Source organism: Geotrypetes seraphini, chromosome 11 (genome assembly GCF_902459505.1).
Source record: "Geotrypetes seraphini chromosome 11, aGeoSer1.1, whole genome shotgun sequence".
Lineage (NCBI taxonomy): Eukaryota > Metazoa > Chordata > Amphibia > Gymnophiona > Dermophiidae > Geotrypetes > Geotrypetes seraphini.
In genome coordinates, this window is record NC_047094.1 from 71,077,852 (window position 1) to 71,097,842 (window position 19,991).

Sequence of the window (19,991 nt, forward strand, 5' to 3'; positions counted from 1 at the left end):
TCCATGGTTACAAAATAACACGTAATCAGATCGGCACCCATCATAATTAGTGACAAGTTAGTGCCAATAATGAAATCATTGGAGCCCACTAACTAATTAGTTTGGGTGCCAATCTGGAATCCATGCCCAAACTGTATAGAATCTGGGGGAAAGGGAGTACTTCTATAATTGGATGCCACAAATTAGGCACCTGGATGCAGTATGCTGAGTATTAATTCTATAAAAGTATCTGGGCATTTAGATTCCATTATAAAATACAAGCATACACTGGCATTTATGTGCCTATGTTTAGGCACCCCCACTTACACCATGTCAATTGTACAAGTTAATGTGTGCACTTAAATGTGTCACCTATGTGCATAACAATATTCTGCAATTTATATGCATGCCCATGCCCCACCCATGCTCCTCTCTCTGTGAATACCCCTTGCATTTATGCATTAAGGCAGTTGTGCATGCATGTCATATAGAATACTGTTGAGTGTGCAGCTAGAACTTGCATGCATAACTGTAATAGTTATACACGTAAGTTCTAGTATTCTATAACTTTCACAGCCAATTGGTGCCTAACTGCAGGCAACCTGTTATAGAAAGAAAAAAGTAACCAATGCAGTTCACTTTAGTAACATCGGGATCTGGATAGTCCCATCATGTTGTCCATCTCCCTCTTACTTTTCCTACCCCATATTAATAAAACAACACACCTTATTGTGGTAAATAGCCGCAGCTCTTTATTATATCACATTAACCCATAAATACATTTGCATAAATTAACATCATTAACACATTGAACCTTAATTAACAATGAACCTCAGCAAGCTCCTCCCGAGCTACCCTGTGTAACAGTACCTTTGCCCCCGACCCCGCCACCAACAGCAAGTGTCTGAGGGGTGGCATGACCTCATGCCCCTTTAACCCGGGTCACCTGACCCCAAGGCACGGCTCCCAGCCGGCCCACCGCTCATCGCCGGATGAGCCCCAGCACCCAGTAGCTCGGGAGACCCGCCTCACACACCACGAAGTTCACCACAGGGAGGGAGGGCGGGACAAAAATATGCCTTGGAGGACCTGCAATGAACTCAGTCCTCCAAGGCTCATGCTTAAACTTTAAGTAAAACGCCCCCCTTTTCCTGCACTATCCAATCCCTGCCTCTCCTTTTGGCGCGAAACCCTCCCCTTCTTCCATATAATTCCTTCTAACTGTTCTTCTCTACCAACCCCCCCCCCCCCCTTCTTCCCTACCTTGCCTGCAAGCAACACACGGGCCTCCCAGCCCCGTGTTACTCTCCGCCCTTTGAGACCAGCTCTCGGGCTCCTTCTAACATCGGGATCTGGATAGTCCCATCATGTTGTCCATCTCCCTCTTACTTTTCCTACCCCATATTAATAAAACAACACACCTTATTGTGGTAAATAGCCGCAGCTCTTTATTATATCACATTAACCCATAAATACATTTGCATAAATTAACATCATTAACACATTGAACCTTAATTAACAATGAACCTCAGCAAGCTCCTCCCGAGCTACCCTGTGTAACAGTACCTTTGCCCCCGACCCCGCCACCAACAGCAAGTGTCTGAGGGGTGGCATGACCTCATGCCCCTTTAACCCGGGTCACCTGACCCCAAGGCACGGCTCCCAGCCGGCCCACCGCTCATCGCCGGATGAGCCCCAGCACCCAGTAGCTCGGGAGACCCGCCACAGGCCTGTACAAACAGGCCCTCCCCCAAAAGAGCAGCGACTACTACCGAGCACTGAGAAACCTCTCACAACTGGACGCAAAATCATCCAGCAAAAGGTCCCACCCCACATCCGACAAGTGAACCCCATCTGTATGAAACAAACCAAAACAATTAACATCAACCCAATCATGCAGTATCTGCCACCCTCCATGACCAACCACCCATTTCCCAACTTGTCTGTTAAGCTTGGCCAGGCCCCTCGTCCAATGTCGGGACGCTATCCGACGTGGACGAGGCACAATGTCAGACCATACGAGCAACACCCCCGGGAACCAATCCCAGACCACCCGCAGATCATCCTTGATCCTATTGACCAAGTCCTTTCCCGTCCAGGCATCCACATCATTACCCCCCAAATGGATCAGCAGTATGTCAGGATGACTAGTCCGGGATCGCAGATCCGTCAACAAGACCAACAGCTGACTCCAACGCATCCCACGTTGTCCCCACCAGGAAACACGAAGTCCCAAATGCCCCAGTCCGAGATGACGACCACCTGGGCGGATACCTGCACGTTCGCTAGCCCAGTGGATGAAAGAATGGCCCACGATCCACATAGAATAGGAACGGGAACTGGGAGCTGAAAAGAGAATAAAACAAAACAAATCAAACCCCCTACCAATGGGCCTTTATGAAAATCCCATCACTGAGACCCTCGCGCAACAAGGCCCCCAGCACCTGCACCCTCACTACGAATATAACCCCGAAAGGCATTTGAAACCCACCGCCCCAATCTCTGGATGCCCTCCCCAGACATACCAGCCCTGTTAGCACTCGTGGCAGCACCAATCCTGAAGGAATGAGTTCCGAAATCAGCCGGATTCATACCACAACGCACCAACACTAAATTGAGTACCGCCCGAAACTGGTAACGCGTCAAAGGGGCGCCATCAGCATGGACAAACAATATCTGAGTGCTAGAGGGTCGAATGGCTAAGTAACCACGCATCCGCAACACCGGACAAGACAAACAGCCAGACACAGCGTGCAGCACTACCCAATGCCCAACACCACACTGATCAGTCTTAGAGCTAACAATATGCAGCCGTAACACCGAATCCTGCAAAGCCACATGCTGAATCCGAAGTCCCCGTGGGACTCCTCCAGAAGCCGGACCTACGACTAACTCACTAACCCGTAAGGCACCAAAAAAGGCAATGGAAAAAGCCGCCTGAAATAAACAGGCCTCAAAAGACGAGTTGGCAACCTCAGGCAATACCGCCAACAGACGTAAAAGTAACTCATGAGTAACAGGCAACCTCGAGTCACGCTGCTGAGGAAGAACGCGACCTAATGCCCGTAGCAACCGTTGGACCAAAAAACTAGATACTGGGCAAGCCCAACCCAAGGCCCTGCAGAAAAAAGAAAAACCCGCCAATTGACCACGCACAACACCCCGAGAAACCCGCTCCCGAAAAGAAGACAGCACGAAATCCTCCAATAAGGATTCGGCCACATCTCCCGGACACCAACCCCTATCAGCTAAGAAAGCTGCTACCGCCCGAAACCCCGCTGAATAGCGTGACCACGTAGAAGATGCTACAGACATACGGAGCATCGTCCAGACTCCTTCCCGACCAGGCTCCACAAACGCGCTGGCATCCGCGAACCGTCTGCTCGAGCTCCTGGCGCCAGCCGACGAAACTGCAAAAAATTGAAACGAGACAAAGCATCAGCAATGCCATTTTGCAAACCCGGAACATGGCGAGCACGAACAAACAAATTCAACCTCAAACAGCGCAAAACCAACTCCCGCATGAGCGCATTCACCGCCAAACAGCGCGCCGCCTGACGATTAACGACCTCCACAACTCCCAAATTGTCACACCAAAATACCACCCGTCTATTACGCAAAACACCCGCCCAGAGCTCACAAGCCACTATGAGCGGGAACAATTCCAACAAGGTAATATTCTTTGTAACGCCGGCCCGCACCCACTCCTCAGGCCAACGCTCCGCACACCAGTCGCCATTGCAATACAGACCGAAACCAACACCCCCTGCCGCATCTGAAAACAGCTCAAGGTCAACGCTAGAAATCTCAGGTGCCAGCATCGGCACAGTCCCATTAAAATCCCGAAGAAAAACTGACCACATACGCAAATCTGCACGGACACCCACAGGGAGACGCAAAAAATGATGACGATCCCGTACCCCTGCCGTTGAAGCTGCCAACCGACGTGAAAAAGCCCTCCCCATAGGAAGAACTCGACAGGCAAAATTAAGAGACCCCAACAAAGACTGAATCGTATGCAAGGTAGATTTAGGAGCAAGAATCACCTGCTCAATGAGTCCGAGTAATTGACGAACTTTTAACACAGGCAGCCGCGTCACTAACGCCTCTGTGTCCAATTCTATCCCCAAAAACACCAAAGAAGTAACCGGCCCCTCCGATTTGTCACGAGCTAAAGGCACACCAAAATCCTCTGCCAAATCCTCAAAAACCTGCTTAAGACGCTCACAAACCCCACTACTCCCTGCACCAATAAACAAGAAGTCATCCAGATAATGTACAACTGAGTCAACACCCACCTGTTGAACTAAGACCCAATGCAAGAATGAACTGAACATTTCAAAGTAAGCACACGAAATGGAACAGCCCATGGGCAAACACCGGTCATAAAAATACAAACCGTCAAAACGAAAACCCAATAACGGGTAAGCCCGCGGATGAATGGGTAGCAATCGGAATGCCGATTCGATATCCACCTTAGCCAGCAAAGCACCACGTCCGACAGAGACAATAAGCCTCAATGCACTATCCAAAGAGGCATACCGCACAGTGCAAAGATCTTTGGGAATACCGTCATTAACCGACCGACCAACAGGCCGAGACAAGTTATGAATGATACGATACTGCCCCGGCACTTTCTTAGGAATCACTGCCAGAGGCGAAATCTTCATGCTGGAAAAAGGGGGAACACGATAAGGACCCGCAATGCGCCCCAATCGAATCTCAGCAGACAACTTATCCCACACAATACCACGTAAAGTGGACACCGAAGATGAGTTTTGAACCCGCGCCGCCGACACCTCCCCCAAAAAAGGAATATCAAAACCTTCTGTAAACCCTGCCTCCAAAATATCCGCCACCCTCCGTCGACTATAACTGTGCAACCACGGGCGCATAGCTCCAACCCGAATCGGAGTAGGCACCGCAACCGAAACATCACTTCGCAACTCCCGCAGCTGCTCCACTGACCCGTTTAGGACATTTAACGGCCGCGTGGGATTGACCACAGATGGAGCAGGCGTGACGAAATTTACAGTCGGAGAAGGGACAGTTGGATTTATTAAATTTCCAACACACGTCGGAACCTGCTGAAGGACTCCCCCCCGACCCCCCGCGAAAGGGCCGAACACTCCCAGGACTCCCAAAAGTCCGCACCGGCGCCCCCGATATAGATTTGGAAGCCATATGTGTAAGCCATAGATTCACATCCTGAGAACCCCAAGACATGAAACTATTTTCTTCCATTTTGTCCCTGAAGGCTTCGTCATAGTTCAACCAAGCCCACCCGCCGAAGCGCTGATAGGAATCCAAAATCGAATCCGCATAGGACAACAATAAACCGGCATCCTGTGGATTAGCACGACCCCACACACTCGCTAACCGTAAAAAAGCACGTATCCAATTAATAATGGAACGAGCAACTGGAAAGGGTTTAACCTTCTTCCCGTCCCGCTTAGATTTCCTATGCCGCTTCCTATGGGCTCTACCCTCCATGAGGCGAAAAATATCCAAGCAAGACCGCCGGCGAATTTTCCGCCGCAAGTCCCGAGGAACCTTTTCCCACAATTCAGTAAGTGCCACTAGAGCCGGCGCACCCCGGACTTCCCCTGTAGATGCCTCCCCACTACCCGCACCAGTAGAGTCCACACCTCCTGTAGGCCTAGCTTCCACAGAAGAGGCAGACGACGAGCCCGACGAAGAAGACCCAGACGACGAGGAAGACGAACCCCTATGCCGTCGCCTGCGTTTCTTACGCCGCGCCTTCCCCCCACCAGCAACCTGAGCAGGCGCCTTAGTACCTGTAGTAGAAGCTCCCGGAACTCCAGCAGACCCTCCAGAGACGCCTTGGCCAGCAGTCCCCACCACGGAAGAAACTTCAGAAGCGAGCACCGAGCCGCCACGAACAGCAACCTCCGGCATCTGGGATGAACTGTGCAGAGAATCCGCAGTGCCCCCGCCAGCAACTGCAGCAGCCCTCAGCGTCGATCCACGCTCCGTAGTAGAACAGCCAGGTCTCTCAGTAACTCCAGGACTGCCGACTGCTCCCAATCCATCCGTCTGCACCAGCTGTCCTCCCGGAAGGATACACGCAACCTGTGGAGACCAAGAAACAGAGGCAGGACCAGGAAAACAAAACCCGGGCATACCAACAGGAACACCCCATCCCGCACCATAACCGGCCCCAGGCACCATCCCCAAGGGAATGTTCCCCGGCACTCCACCTCCCCAATGGGAAACCGAAGGCAGCAAACCTCCCCCCGACGAACTAGCTCCCCATGAACCCGCCCCCCAACTCGGAGTCCAACTGCCTGAAAACAAACCAGGGAACGTCCCGGCAGACCCCCCACCAGTACCGGACATAAAACCTGACGCACTGGGAACAGGTATAAATCCGGGTGCACCCATCCCCCGACCCAATCCAAAAACCCCAGGAGACCCACAAGCCTCACCACGACCCCCAGCCAGCAACCCAGTAGAGACGGCGCTTTCACCTAAAACCCCAGAGCAAGAGGGCTCAGAGACAGAGGCTGCAACAGACATGTCCCTGCCCCCAACAGCCGCCTCACTCGCCGAAGCTAAGTCACCCCCCGTCTCCCTGTGCAGCACGTTCCTGCACGAACCATCACCCCTGGCAACCGCTGCAAAAGCCCCGCCCCCCGACTCCTCTAACGAACTGCGGCCGGCCGGAACAGCTCCCAACTCACTGCCCGACGCCCTATTCTTACGGCGGGCCTTCCCCGCCACAGGAAGGAACCCCGAACGAGTCCCTCGGTTGACCCCCGCACCAGCCATGGCTAAAGCCGACATTGCCTCGATCTTGGACCGCCGGACAGGCTGAACACGCTCCTCACCCAAACCCCCACCAACCTGCTCCAGCGGCTCCTCCGCGAACGAGTCCCCAGCTAAGAAGGACACTTCAACTTCCTCCACCTCTCCACGCTCTTCTACCCGACTGGAGGACTCCATAACCGCACCCCCGAATCAGCGAACCAGGACAAAGCTCCGGTAAGGCACAAAAATATGCCTTGGAGGACCTGCAATGAACTCAGTCCTCCAAGGCTCATGCTTAAACTTTAAGTAAAACGCCCCCCTTTTCCTGCACTATCCAATCCCTGCCTCTCCTTTTGGCGCGAACCCCTCCCCTTCTTCCATATAATTCCTTCTAACTGTTCTTCTCTACCAAACCCCCCCCCCCTTCTTCCCTACCTTGCCTGCAAGCAACACACGGGCCTCCCAGCCCGTGTTACTCTCCGCCCTTTGAGACCAGCTCTCGGGCTCCTTCGACTATTTTCCAGCTGATCTAAAGGACCAAACAGGCTGTCCGTACAGCAGCTGAATATTGCCACTACACTAATAATAGTATTGCTCTGTCCTTCCTCCCTCTCTCTGCTGCTCTTCCATATGGATAGAGGCAACATGGTTTATACATCTATGTACAGTATTTGGATTTAGTTTGCACCTTTTTCAATAGTAGCTCAAGATGAGTTACATTCAGATGTACTAGGTTAGAAAGATTTTCAGTTGCCACTATTTCTATAGCATTTGGAACATCTTCCACCATTATTGTTCACAAAAATCCTTTGGATTGACACCAAAGGAATCTCCCCCCCCCCACACACCCCTAATTTAGATCATCAAGCTAATTTCAGTCAGGAAGACTGGTTACCAGTCTTTGTGCCAGGGGTGGGCAATCATGGTCCTCGAGGGCAACAACCAGTAAGGTTTTCAAAATTCACACAATGAATATGCACGAGGTTGATTTGCATGCATTGTTTCCATTGTATGCACATATATTTCATTATATTCACTGTGGAAATCATGAAAAGCCAACTGGGTTGTGGATCTCAAGGACTGTTGTTGCCCATTACTGCTCTAAGCACTGCTCATATAAAATTTTACTATTGAGTATGAAATTCAAACTACTGGTTACCACAGTTTCTGTTTAAGCAATTAACACCATATACAAAAATGGTCACAGAGATGAAACGGGAAACTACAGTCTGGTAAGCATCACTTCAATTAGAAAAATTATGGAAGTGTTTTGGATTGTTCTCAATCTTTTTTTTTTTTTTTTTTATAGGATCTTAGGTGAATGATTTTGCAGTAGTCCAGTGAACTTAGGATTAGTGATTGTACTAATAGTATGAATGATGCGAAATCGAAGTACGATTTTATTGTATGTAGTTTCCATAGTAGGCAGAAGCATTTTTCCAGGTAGTTTGTCAGATCAGTGTTGATCAGCCCTTCCATCAATTTGGTAAAGAAGGGGATGTTGGCTACGGGTCTGTAGTCAGTGATTGTCACACATCATACCTTGAAATAGAAAGAGAAGATATTACTCTCAGCATTGTTGAATGACTAAAGAACAATAAGACAAACATAATTTAACATCAAGTCTCAGAGAGTGATCAACGATACAAGAGGTTGCAATCACTGGAAGGTGAACTCCTATTGCAGGTTGGCTTGTTAGCCTTCCCTTCGGAGTTTCATATCTCTGAGCACTTTATATACATAATTGATCACTCTCTACAGACAGTTTTTCATAGAAGTCAGTTCGTTTTGTTGTAAATAAACTAATCGCAGCAGGGAGATTCCCTTGCTGCAATCAGCTCTGCAGCAACCCAATTCTCTAACCGGCACCTGTGACATGGATGCTGGTTAGAGAATCGTGGTGGTTAGACAGGCTTAGGCGTCTGTCCATGAGGACAGACACGATTGTATATAGGATGTCCGTGGCGATTCTCTAAAGCCGCTTAGGCAGCTTCTGAGACTGGGCATCCTATACAGAATCCAGCCCATTATGTCCAGAAGTTTGAAGAGCTTTTCATTTTGGGAAGGACTTTTATGTTAAATGCTTGTTTTTATTGTGTTTTTCCTGAATGGTTTGTATTTGAGTTTTGGTCTTTTGTACACCATTATGGACTGTTTGGGATATGTGCAGTGTATAAATAAACAGTTTGTATTTGTTTGATAAATTAGAGGTGTTTCCAGCGGCAATTGTTTGTGCTACTTCGACAGAAGTTGGGCTACTTTTTGCCATGAGTTGGGCTGGAAATTTGTTTTGCTATCTGGCAACCCTGTACCATCAGTCAACTCAACGGTGAAAACCTAATTATGTGTCCATCCTGTAGTCGACACATGCTGCTACAAGAGAAAAAGGGGGAAGGGACATTTGGTGTCTCTAGTCTTTCTTTTTAATTGTTTCTCCTTAAAAGTTGGACTAAATGAAAGGTCAGTAGGGAGGGTTCTGCTAAGCACTACTCACAGATTTGTCTGCTTGTTCCTACACAGAGCAAACAGCAACATTTGAGGAGCCATGGTGCAGCTCAGGAAATCATTGGGAGTCGTCCCCTCGAGTGGGGGGGGAGGAGGAGACACGATCACATCATTTCAGGAGTCATGGTTTCCCCTCCCCCCTCTTTTCACAATTTCACTCGCTGTTCTACTCTTCCTCCAGTTTTTCCCTCTTCTTGCTTTCCCTTATTCTCTCTACCCGCACTGGCAAGGCCATATTCGGGGGGTGCTCTTTTCTCTTAGCGCCTCTGGTTTCAGCCTACGTCATTATCTCCATTCTTTCTTTAATACGCGATTCTCAGAATTTTGGCAAAAATTGCTTATATGTGTGTCTATCATACAGCGTGAAGCGTGAAAGTATCAGCATTTTGAAAGTTCTGCTTAAGAGCCACCTTTCAGCACACAAACTATCTCAAGAGCAGAAAACCTGTTCGTAGCGCAAATCCTAGCTTATCGCCTTCAGGGCACATTGCGCACCTCATTGGACGGCAGCAGACAGCCACCACCGAATTGAGGCCCGATCTCCCCGCCTATTGGCTGGGTCCGTAGTTATTTATCCCGATTGGCTGGAATCCTTTGATCGCAGTAAAACTGATCACTTGTTTTAGGAAGTGCTCTGATTGGATTTTTGTGGTAAAAAAAAAAAAAAAAAAAAAAGAAGGCGGGAATCAGAGGGAAGAGTTCGATCTCTAGCTACAAGGGATGAAATAAAGCCTCGGGTGAGATACTTTCGAGCGTGGTATCTGACTCTTGTTGCGTTCTGAATGATAAGAGTAATAATTCTATTAATAGTGAAATGTGTGCATGAGACATTAATATAAGTGAACTCTAGGATATAAAAAAAATTCTTTATTTAGTTTTTAATGTACCACCTTTTTGAAGGAATTCACTCAAGGTGGTGTAGAGCAAGAATAAGTCAACCAAAAGCACTAGACCTGTGGTCTCAAACTCCAACCCTTTGCAGGGCCACATTTTGGATTTGTGGGAACTTGGAGGGCCTCAGAAAAAAATAGCTAATGTCTTATTAAAGAAATGACAATTTTGCATGAGGCAAAACTCTTTATAGTTTATAAATCTTTCCTTTTGGCTAACCCCCTCTTCTACTAAACTGCGCTAGCAGTTTCTAGCGCGGAGAGCCGTGCTGAATGGCCCGCGCTGCTCCCGACGCTCATAGAGTTCCTATGAGGGTCAGAAGCAGCGCGGGCCATTCAGCGCGGCTCTCTGCGTTAAAAACTGCTAGCACGGTTTCGTAGAAGAGGTAATTTATAGCTAAAGAGACATATGATCAAGAAACCATTTTATTTTACTTTTGTGATTATGATAGACATACCGAGGGCCTCAAAATAGTACCTGGTTGGCCGCATGTGGCCCCCAGGCCGCAAGTTTGAGACCACTGCACTAGACAATTCCAATGCAAAAAGCACATGAGTCCTGAACTGGTGGGTACTACTACTATTAATTATTTCTATAATGCTACCAGACTTAGGCAGCGCTGTACAGAGTCACAAAGAAGAAAACAGTTCCTGCTCAAAAGAGCTTACAATCTAAACAGAGTGCTTTTTCACCCGCAGAAGGCATCTTCCAGTGCAATAGGTATGTCATTCTGGACAAGCAGGTAATTTATTTATTTAAAAACATTTATATCCCGCATATCCAAAGAACTATGCAGGTTGCATAAAAAACATTCATAAAAGTTACATAAACAGGACAAAAAACATTCCCCAATACAGTCTATTCTTCATCATACAATTCTACATCTTTAAACTTGAGAAGGCCCTTAAAAAACTAGGCTTTCAATTTTTTTCAAAAAAAATATGAAGTACTAGATCTGTCTACCTGTCTGGAAGAGCATTCCATAATTGCGGGCCTACCACACTAAAGACATGGGAACATATCGCCATGAGCTTTGCAGAAGGAATCCACTCCGGATTTTTTCTGTGGTCCTCATACTTCACTGGGAACTTTACTGCCATCTACGGATTTTTTTCCTTTTGCACACGAGCCTGAAGGAGTTTCTGTTCTGCTCTCCCTTTTCATTCATTTTACTCGTTTTTTTTCAGTTAAATTTTGGTGGTTTCTGTGCTCGGAGCTTTTTCACGGTTAGCTCTGCCTGCGTGGAGAAGCAGCAGCCTGAGGTCTGCAGTTGACAGGCTAATCCCTTGTGGTACATGTTAGCCAGCCTGCACAAGTATTTTTTGGAACTTGGAGCATCCCCGCTTACCTTCCCTCACCTACTGCTTAGCAGGGGTTTGAGCGTAGGCTGTAAGGCTTCCATAGGAGGCTCAGTGGTGTCTCGCAGGGTGTCAGCTGCATTTGTTGCCTCCCCCTTCTGGCAGTGTATCTGTCGGTCCATGAGGGTGGGGGTTCAGTTAAACACAATGTCTGACTGGCAGCCCAAAGATCAGCATTGCAGAAGACTTTCAGCATGAGGCAGTGATTTCTTCTTTCCAGCTACTGTAAAGAGCTGAGGCAGGCTGCAGCACAGTGCCAGCACAGGCTGTTATAGCCTTTGAGGTGAATGGGGGGGGAGGGGTCTGAAAATACAATTTTTAAGAGTTTCTGCATGTTCCCCTGTATTCCCCCCTCTTGAAAAATTCTAAATTCACTTGATTTTACTTTTATTTGCTAGCATTTTTAGTGATTTTTGGTGCCAAAATCCTGATGGCCATCTTGGGTTTTGAGTGATCTTGTTTTTTCAAAAGTTTCCTGCAGCTCCAAATCCTCTCCTTTTGCCTCAAAACTAATTGAGATGGAGTCCTTGGGCTCTTTTATCCCAAATACATGCCAGAATTGCACAAATTCAGAGCCTCAGGAGCATCCTTATGCTATGTACGTTCTCATCTTGCAGAAAGAATGGATGGCCCACTAGGGCGGTCTTTTCTTTTTTCAGGGCCTGGAAACAGTGACCATTCTGTGCGAAAGATCGTGGACACTCTGCAGCTCAAGAAACACAAATTAGAGGCATCTCAGGGTGACTCTCTTCAGAGAGGCATGGTTTTCTCTTCAGAATTCATCAGTTTAATGTGGAAAGCCTTTCATGAGAGCTGTGCTCCCACTGAGCAGTCCAGCTGCGCATCAGACTTGATACATCAGGGCATAGCCCCCCAAGGGACGTATGCTTTGCAGTCTGCCATTTTCAGGATTTGGGAGACCTGTTTGCAAGGGATACAGATGAGGATGATACTCTCACTATTCCCTTATTGTCCCATAGCGGGGGAGGCTGGTGCACAAGCTGGCGCATTAGGTCCTATTATGGCTTTAGATCCCGGGGATGACCCTGTGGTTCTGCACTTATTTAAGCCCACTGCCCTGCTGGATCTCATTTTGGAGTCTGAATGAGCTAAATTTAGACTCCCAGCTAGTTCCTTCTACTTCCTCCTCCATCGTGGGGAGTGAGGGTTCAGTTCTCGGCATTTCCCTGGCATCCTGACATTAATATCTTGGTCTCAGAGCAGTGGGATTCTCCAGAAGGGTCTCAAGGTAGCAAGAGCCATGTCTCAGCTGTATCCTACGTCACAGGAGTGCCAGCACCCTTTTAGTCAGTCTAAAGTGGATTCCTTGGTTGCACAAGTTACTAAGCGCACCTCCCTTCTGAGTGAAGGTAGTGTGGTGCTCAAGGATATGCAGGACCACCAAGTGGATGGAGTGCTCAAGAGACTTTTTGAGGCAGTGGCTTTGGGAGTCAAAGCTTCCTCAGCGGTATCCTTTGTTACACGTGTCTGTCTTTACAGGCTGTGTATTTTGGAGTGTGAAGGCGATGAACCACCCCCTCAACTCCTTTTATCTGGTGTGGTTTATGTTGCAGACATTCTCTGACATTATTCATGTCCTGGATAAAGCATCAGCTCATTCAATCTCTGCTCGTAGAATGCTCTGGATCAGACAATGGGCTGAAGATTCCACCTCTAAAGCTATTCGCAGCAGACTCCCTTTTAAGGGACAGTTGCCATTTGGTAAGGGTCCGGATGATCTCATGAATTGCTTGGTGGACTGTTGTCATAAGACTCTGCCTGACAGCTGACCTAGAACCTCTCAAGACTCTGGGTGCTCTAATTTTCATGGCTCCAGGCGCTCTCAACAATATTCCAGTTCCATGTTCCAGAAATTCTCCCAGAGCTACAGGCAGAGGTTTTCCAGCATAGCCAGACTTCAGCACCTCATGCTGCACCCTCCACCAAGAAATCGCAATGACGAGGTCCCTCTCTTGATTGGGGGTCCGCATCTCAGCGTTTCTACATAACCGGGTTCAGATTTTGTCTGACCTTTGGGTTCTGGATATCATTCAGCATGGCTGCAAGCTGGAATTTGCCTGGCTTCTAATGGATTGGTTTGTGGATTCTCCTATGGTGCACCCGGAAAAGGCAGTCAAAATTCATGCCACCGTGAGAAGGTTGATTGGCTTGCAGTTACATACTTAATTTCTTTCTTTTTTTTTTTTTTTTATAATATATTTTTATTGAAAATGGTCCAGACATGGAATCACAGTTAGCAAAAGTAACAATGGAATGTCTAGCAGAGCCAAACCTCTCCAAATAGTAAGTCCAACACGGAAGAGGCCAGAGTCCAGCAAAAATACAAACAGCGGACCAAGCCAGATCCCCACCCTCTGTGACTTGTACAGCTCCAGACTAGACCAACAGCCATAATATTTTTCATTTAGAAACCTAACAATCCTCAAACAAACCAGCAGCAACCCATACACCCCAATCCACACAACAGACATACATCAGGCATACAAAATCCAACGCAATCACTACCCAAACAGACCTCCCCTATGAGTCCCCCCCCCCTTTGGAGTACAGGTAAGGAAGCATTGGTGCCACAAACGGGCATTCCAGGAGAGCTAAGGCAGTGCCATGGTCAAAGAGCAATTAAGTGGTAAGGAGATCCAGCAAGCCCCCTCACAAAGTCACAAAATGTCTCATGTCCAGTCTGTGGGAATTATAGGAACAAATCTCAAATTGAACCATCTCTCTCAGCTTGGCCCGCCATTGAGTGGTGGGAGGGGAGTCCTCAGAAACCCAGTAGGTCAAAATCAATTTTTTGGCCATTAGAATGGCATTATACAGAAATCTACATAGGGGAGAAGCCCTGCTCTTGCAGAGAGCCCTGGAAGCCCAGCAGGAGGGTGCCATAGTCCCACCCTATAGGCCTATGGAGGACAGATTTAAGGAGGCCCAAGAGTCCCTGCCAAAGAGTAATCTCAGTGCACTCAAGAAATGAGTGGATGTAAGTGCCAGGCTTACATTTACACTTGATACAAAGATCACTATCCCACAATACAAGCTGTGCCACACTATGCCGGGTAATGTGAGCGCGGTGCAAAATTTTATACTGCAGTTCCTGATAGTCTGCTAACTTAGAGAAAAAATAGAGGGTCCAGGAACTGATCCACCTCCCAGTGCTCCCGCAATTTCTTCATCCCAGGAACCCGGGAAAAGAGCCACATGACACCATATCAGTGGGACAACCGATTGAGTACAGGCGGAATAGCTGCAAAGACCAGATCCAGAGATTCAGAGTCCCAACCTCACTCACATTCCTGGCAGGTAGTGGTCTAATAATATCGAAGCTGAAGGAAGGAAAAGAGATACATATGGGGCATCGTCCATTTCGCCTGAACCTGTTGAAAGGAGGGAAAGGAAGCCTCCGAGAGGTCCAGCAGCTGTGCCATGTGATGGCAGCCTCACTGCGCCCACTCCCGAAACACCAACCGCCCCCAACCGGGTAGGAACCTAGGATTACCCTCAAGCAGCAAATATGGAGAGACCGCAGTTAGTAAATTCTGTCGTCGGCGCCGCCACCACCGCCAGGCCTGCCGAAAGGGCAAAAAAACCCAAAACGGCTCCCTGAGCGAGCAGCATGATCCAGCTGGGAGTGCAGTAAGTTGAAGAAATTGAAGGAGTAGCACCAACCCTCAACCCACCCTGAGGGAAAATAACGATCACACCCTGTATAGCCCTCATGGATCCATCGCATAAGGGTGGCCACATTGTACAACCACATATCCGGAACATTCAGTCAGTCAGCTCCCTTAGCCAAGGTCAGCTTGGCTACCTCCACCCGATGAGCCTTAGACCTCCAAATAAACTGAGAAATTATAGATTTAAAGCGCAGTTCATCCTGGCAAAGGAGCCAGTTCGGCACCGTCTGAAGGGGGTAAAGTAATTTAGGAAGCATGACCATTTTAACCAATGCCACGCTCCCCAACAGACCCAGTGGAAGATCCTGCCATGCCTGGCACAGTTTCCCAATAGCATCAAGGTGTCGAAGTACATTCATAGAATAAAAGGTGGCAGGGTTGGTACTCAGATACCAGGCTGGAGCAGCCGAAGGCGGTATAGGGAGCAAAGCATACAACGGTTCTGCGGGGCCCCCAGCCAGTAACAAAAGCTCAGACTTACTGCAATTAACCTGCAGACCCAACAAGGCCCCTCACAATCGCCAATGCCTCGCTCAAGTGGAAGGAAGCCTGATCCAGATACAATAAAATGTCATCCGCAAATAGGCTAATTTTGCATTCCCGATCCCCCCCCCCAATTGCCCCAAACACTAGGGGCCTGTCATTTCTTAAGAGCCAAAGGCTCAATAGCCAATAGAAATAGCAATGGGGAGAGTGGGCAGCCCTGCCTGGTCCCCCGCTGCAGCCCAAACACTTCTGTCAATCCCCCATTGATGAGCAGCCGAGCTTGGGGATGAGTGTATAATGCCTTAATCCAAGCCAGAAAGAGCACCGTAAAAACATAACCCTCCCAAACCCCAAATAAATACTCCCAGGAAACACTATCAAAGGCTTTCTCCATATTTAATCCCGCTACTGCAGACTGCTCCCCCCCCTTATCCTTATGTTCATGAATGGCCCCCAGGACTTTCATCAGATTCATCGAGGCATAGTGACGAGGCACAAATCCCACCTGATCTGGGTGAATCAGAGCCAGCAAGAAACAATTGAGACACCGTGCCATCGTCATAGCTAATAACTTAATATCCTAGTGGAGATGGGTCGGAAGGAGCCCACCAATTCAGGATCCTTCCCCAGCTTTGGCAACGGCACAATATGCACCAAGTTCTCAGGAAAATCGGCCATCAGCTCCCACTACAGCGTTACACATGTGGCTAAGCGGACCCGCCACCAAGTCCCGTAGCATCCCATAATATTCTGGACCAAATCTATCCGGGCCTGGTGCCTTGGCTAGAGTTAGGGAGCCAATCGTGGTGGACATTTCATCCGCTGTAAGAGGTGCATTCAAGATCGCCACCTGGTGCTCTGTCAACCGGGACAGCTCCAGATCTGCAAAAAAAATGGTCAAGGCTTTCCTATCCAGAGGCTGGCACCCGTATTTTTGTTAAGAAGTTCCTCGAGCTGACTCCAAAGCTCCAAGCGAGCCGCCTACAACAGCGTACTGATATGGAATCTTCTAAGGTCATGAAGTCTCCCAGACAGCCGCAGAAACTTCCCCTCTTGCTTTTTTTTTTTTTGTTGACCTGCAAGGTACATGATAATGTGCCCACAAAGGACCGCCTTAGAGGCATACCAGAAAGTGACGGGGCCCACATCAGACATGTCATTCGTAAGTTTAAGACTATCCAACGTGCTCTCAAAAAGGTACAGAAGTCCGGGTTGTGATATAAGTGGGGAGGCATTTTCCAGGAGGAGGTCCTACAGGTAGGGGCTATACTCAACCAGAGTTCCACTGGTGCATGATCAGAAATTGTGCTCTCAAAGATTTCAGAATGAGTGGCTATAGAAAACAGTTCATAGTTGAAAACACGCAAGACAATTGAGCGCCGACAATACGGAGCAGACAATCGCGCAGGACATCATCGTACCTTAATTTTAAAGTGCTTCGAGTGGGGATTTGGGAAGGGAATCCCTGTAGTTAAGTTAGTACTGTTTGCGCTGCCGTTGGGTGGGGGTGTTGGGAAATGTCTCCAGCCTTCTTGGAAAGTTTCCACAGAAGTTGTTCTGTGTCAGCAGATATGTACAGAAAAGAAGTTTTAAAACTGTCATTTTGTCCTTAGAAGAATCCATCTTGTGTTTGTCCCATCATGGCCTTATTCCAAGGCCTGTGGTTGGAGGGTCCCCTCGGGGGTCTCTCAGCTTCTCTCTCCTCCAATCCCTCGCATATCTCTGCACCTCTCATCCCTTCCTCCCCTCCATCCCATAGCTAAGGTTCTCTCCCCTCTCTAGGCCCCGACCCTTTGATTTTTCTCCCAACCCCACCATTCCCCCTCCCCCCCAGGCCTACTGAGGTCCTTGGTCGTCCAGTAGGGGTCTTTGTGGCAGGAGCAGGAGCCCCTGCCTCCTCGTGGCTGCTTTCTAGAATGGCTGCTGTGACCTTTCGTAGCTGCTTGCGGCATTTTCCTGTAGTACTACGAGCTGTAGTGGGAGGCTGCGGCAGCCATTATAGAAGTCAGCCATGAAGCAGTAGCAAGAGGGCCACGCTTCTGCCACAATACCCCCCACTGGACTACCAGGTACCTTGGTAGTCCCGGTGTGGGGGGATCATGGGGTTGGGAGGGATATCAAAGGGTTGGGGCCTGGAGCGCCATAACCACATATGAGAAGAGCCGCATGTGGCTCATGAGCTGCAGGTTGCCAACCCCTGGACTAGCTTTAATCAGGCTGTTCCAACTAGATGGAACAACATCAGTAAAATGCTGGTATCAATATATAAAAACTTAACACATCTTAGACAATTGGCAGCTAAATTAAATGATTAAAAAAAAATGGAGAAACTGCTTTTGGATTTAAATGAAGTACAGTTAAATGACATCATTTGTGTCTTGTCTGCCTTTGATGAGGCAATAAGTGTCTTGTCTGCTGATCAAACTCCTACCACCTGCAACATCCTTCCTTTACATGCCCAGTTGTTGAACAGATTCATCCATTGTTTCTGGCATGAAGGAGCATTTCCAGCATTTAAAAGACACTTATTTTTCTGTTCATCCACTACACAGTGTTGATTCTCTTTTACGCCCATGTCTTAAAGATGATCAGTTATCTTCCCAGATGATGTAACAACACAGGCAACTGAATCTTTGGGAAGGTTGTACCAAAACCAGATCGAAATGGAAGGCTCTATTTGTGATTTACAAACAGTTGTACAGAATATTGTCGAGGCTTGTGCAGATGGGGACAAAGCCAGCGGGAATGGGGCTGGGATGGGAAGATTTGGCTTTTCCAGAGCCAGGGACATTGAGAGGGGAATCTAAGATGCTGACCAAAATCAGGGTGGGGGAGACAAGGATAGCCAAAACAAAGGGGGGTGGATGAAGGAGTGATACTGCTGCATCTCCCTTGAAAGGCCCTATGTGATACTGTGATAGCTGGTAGTGCATCTGTACTTAACACCTCTTAATGTGGTGGTAAGATCAACTGCACTATCAGCAGCCAGGTTAGCTAGCACATGGTATTGACTGGTGTGCTAGCTGCCATAGCTGGCCATACCTCCTATCCCTATAATGCCCAGACTTCAAGCCCTTCTTTAGATACGTGAAAGGGAAAAAACCTGCAAAAGAGGCAGTGGGACCCCTGGACGACAAGGGAAGAAAAGGGTACATCAAGGAAGATAAACAAATCGCAGACAAACTAAATTCCTTCTTTGCGTCCGTCTTTACGAAGGAGGACACCTCAACAATACCTGAAGAGGAGAAACAGTTTACAGGAGAAATAGAGGACAGCCTCACCACAGTCGAAGTGAACTTAGATCAGATATACTACCAGATCGACAAACTTAAAAGTGACAAATCCCCTGGACCGGATGAAATTCACCCGAGAGTCTTGAAGGAATTGAAGATTGAAATTGGAGAGTTATTGCAAAAACTTGCAAACCTGTCAATCAGAACTGGTCAGATACCAGACGACTGGAGGAAAGCGAACGTCACGCCAATTTTCAAAAAAGGATCGAGAGGAGAACCGGGCAACTATAGACCTGTGAGTCTTACGTCTGTCCCCGGCAAGATGATTGAATCACTGATCAAGGATAGCATAGTTCAGCACTTGGACACACACGACTTGATGAAACCCAGTCAACATGGATTCAGGAAAGGGAAATCGTGTCTGACGAATTTACTCCAATTCTTTGAGACCGTGAACAAGCAAATTGATAGTGGAAAGCCGGTGGACATAATATACTTGGACTTCCAGAAAGCATTTGACAAAGTTCCACACGAAAGACTTCTCAGGAAGCTACAAAGCCATGGCATAGAGGGAGATATACAAAGATGGATAGGCAAATGGCTGGAAAACCGAAAGCAGAGAGTGGGCATAAATGGGAAGTTCTCCGACTGGGAGAGAGTGACTAGTGGTGTGCCCCAGGGCTCGGTACTTGGGCCGATCCTTTTTAATATTTATATCAATGACCTGGAAAACGGAACATCCAGTGAGATCATCAAGTTTGCAGACGACACAAAACTCTGCCGGGCAATCAGAACGCAGGAGGACAGTGAGGAACTCCAGAGCGATTTGTGTCGGTTAGAAAAATGGGCGGAGAAATGGCAGATGAAGTTCAACGTGGAGAAATGCAAGGTAATGCATTTAGGCAGTAAAAATAAGGAATACGAGTACAAAATGTCAGGTGCAACTCTGGGGAAAAGTGAACAAGAAAGAGATCTGGGTGTACTGATAGATAGGACCCTGAAGCCGTCGGCACAATGCGCGGCAGCGGCAAATAAGGCAAATAGAATGTTGGGCATGATAAAGAAAGGAATCTCGA

The 19,991-nt window shown here is 48.1% G+C and overlaps 2 protein-coding genes across 2 annotated transcripts in view; one reads left to right on the top strand and one right to left on the bottom strand.

Moving 5' to 3' along the window:
• Positions 1-1,412: 1,412 nt before the first annotated feature.
• On the bottom strand, positions 1,413-6,945 carry LOC117368844. Its single transcript, XM_033962588.1, has 3 exons — positions 6,847-6,945; positions 5,778-6,072; positions 1,413-2,325 (listed from the first exon to the last, which is right to left on the bottom strand). Exons 1-3 carry the CDS (start codon positions 6,943-6,945, stop codon positions 1,748-1,750), a joined length of 972 nt encoding a protein of 323 aa, XP_033818479.1. The 3' UTR covers positions 1,413-1,747.
• A 2,995-nt stretch (positions 6,946-9,940) lies between these two features.
• Positions 9,941-19,991, top strand: part of LOC117345580 (zinc finger protein 850-like) — a 249,153-nt gene continuing 239,102 nt past the window's right edge. The window contains exon 1 of the mRNA XM_033914425.1: positions 9,941-9,992. The gene's annotated coding sequence lies outside the window, so the exon portion shown is untranslated. The remainder of the gene's footprint in view (positions 9,993-19,991) is intronic.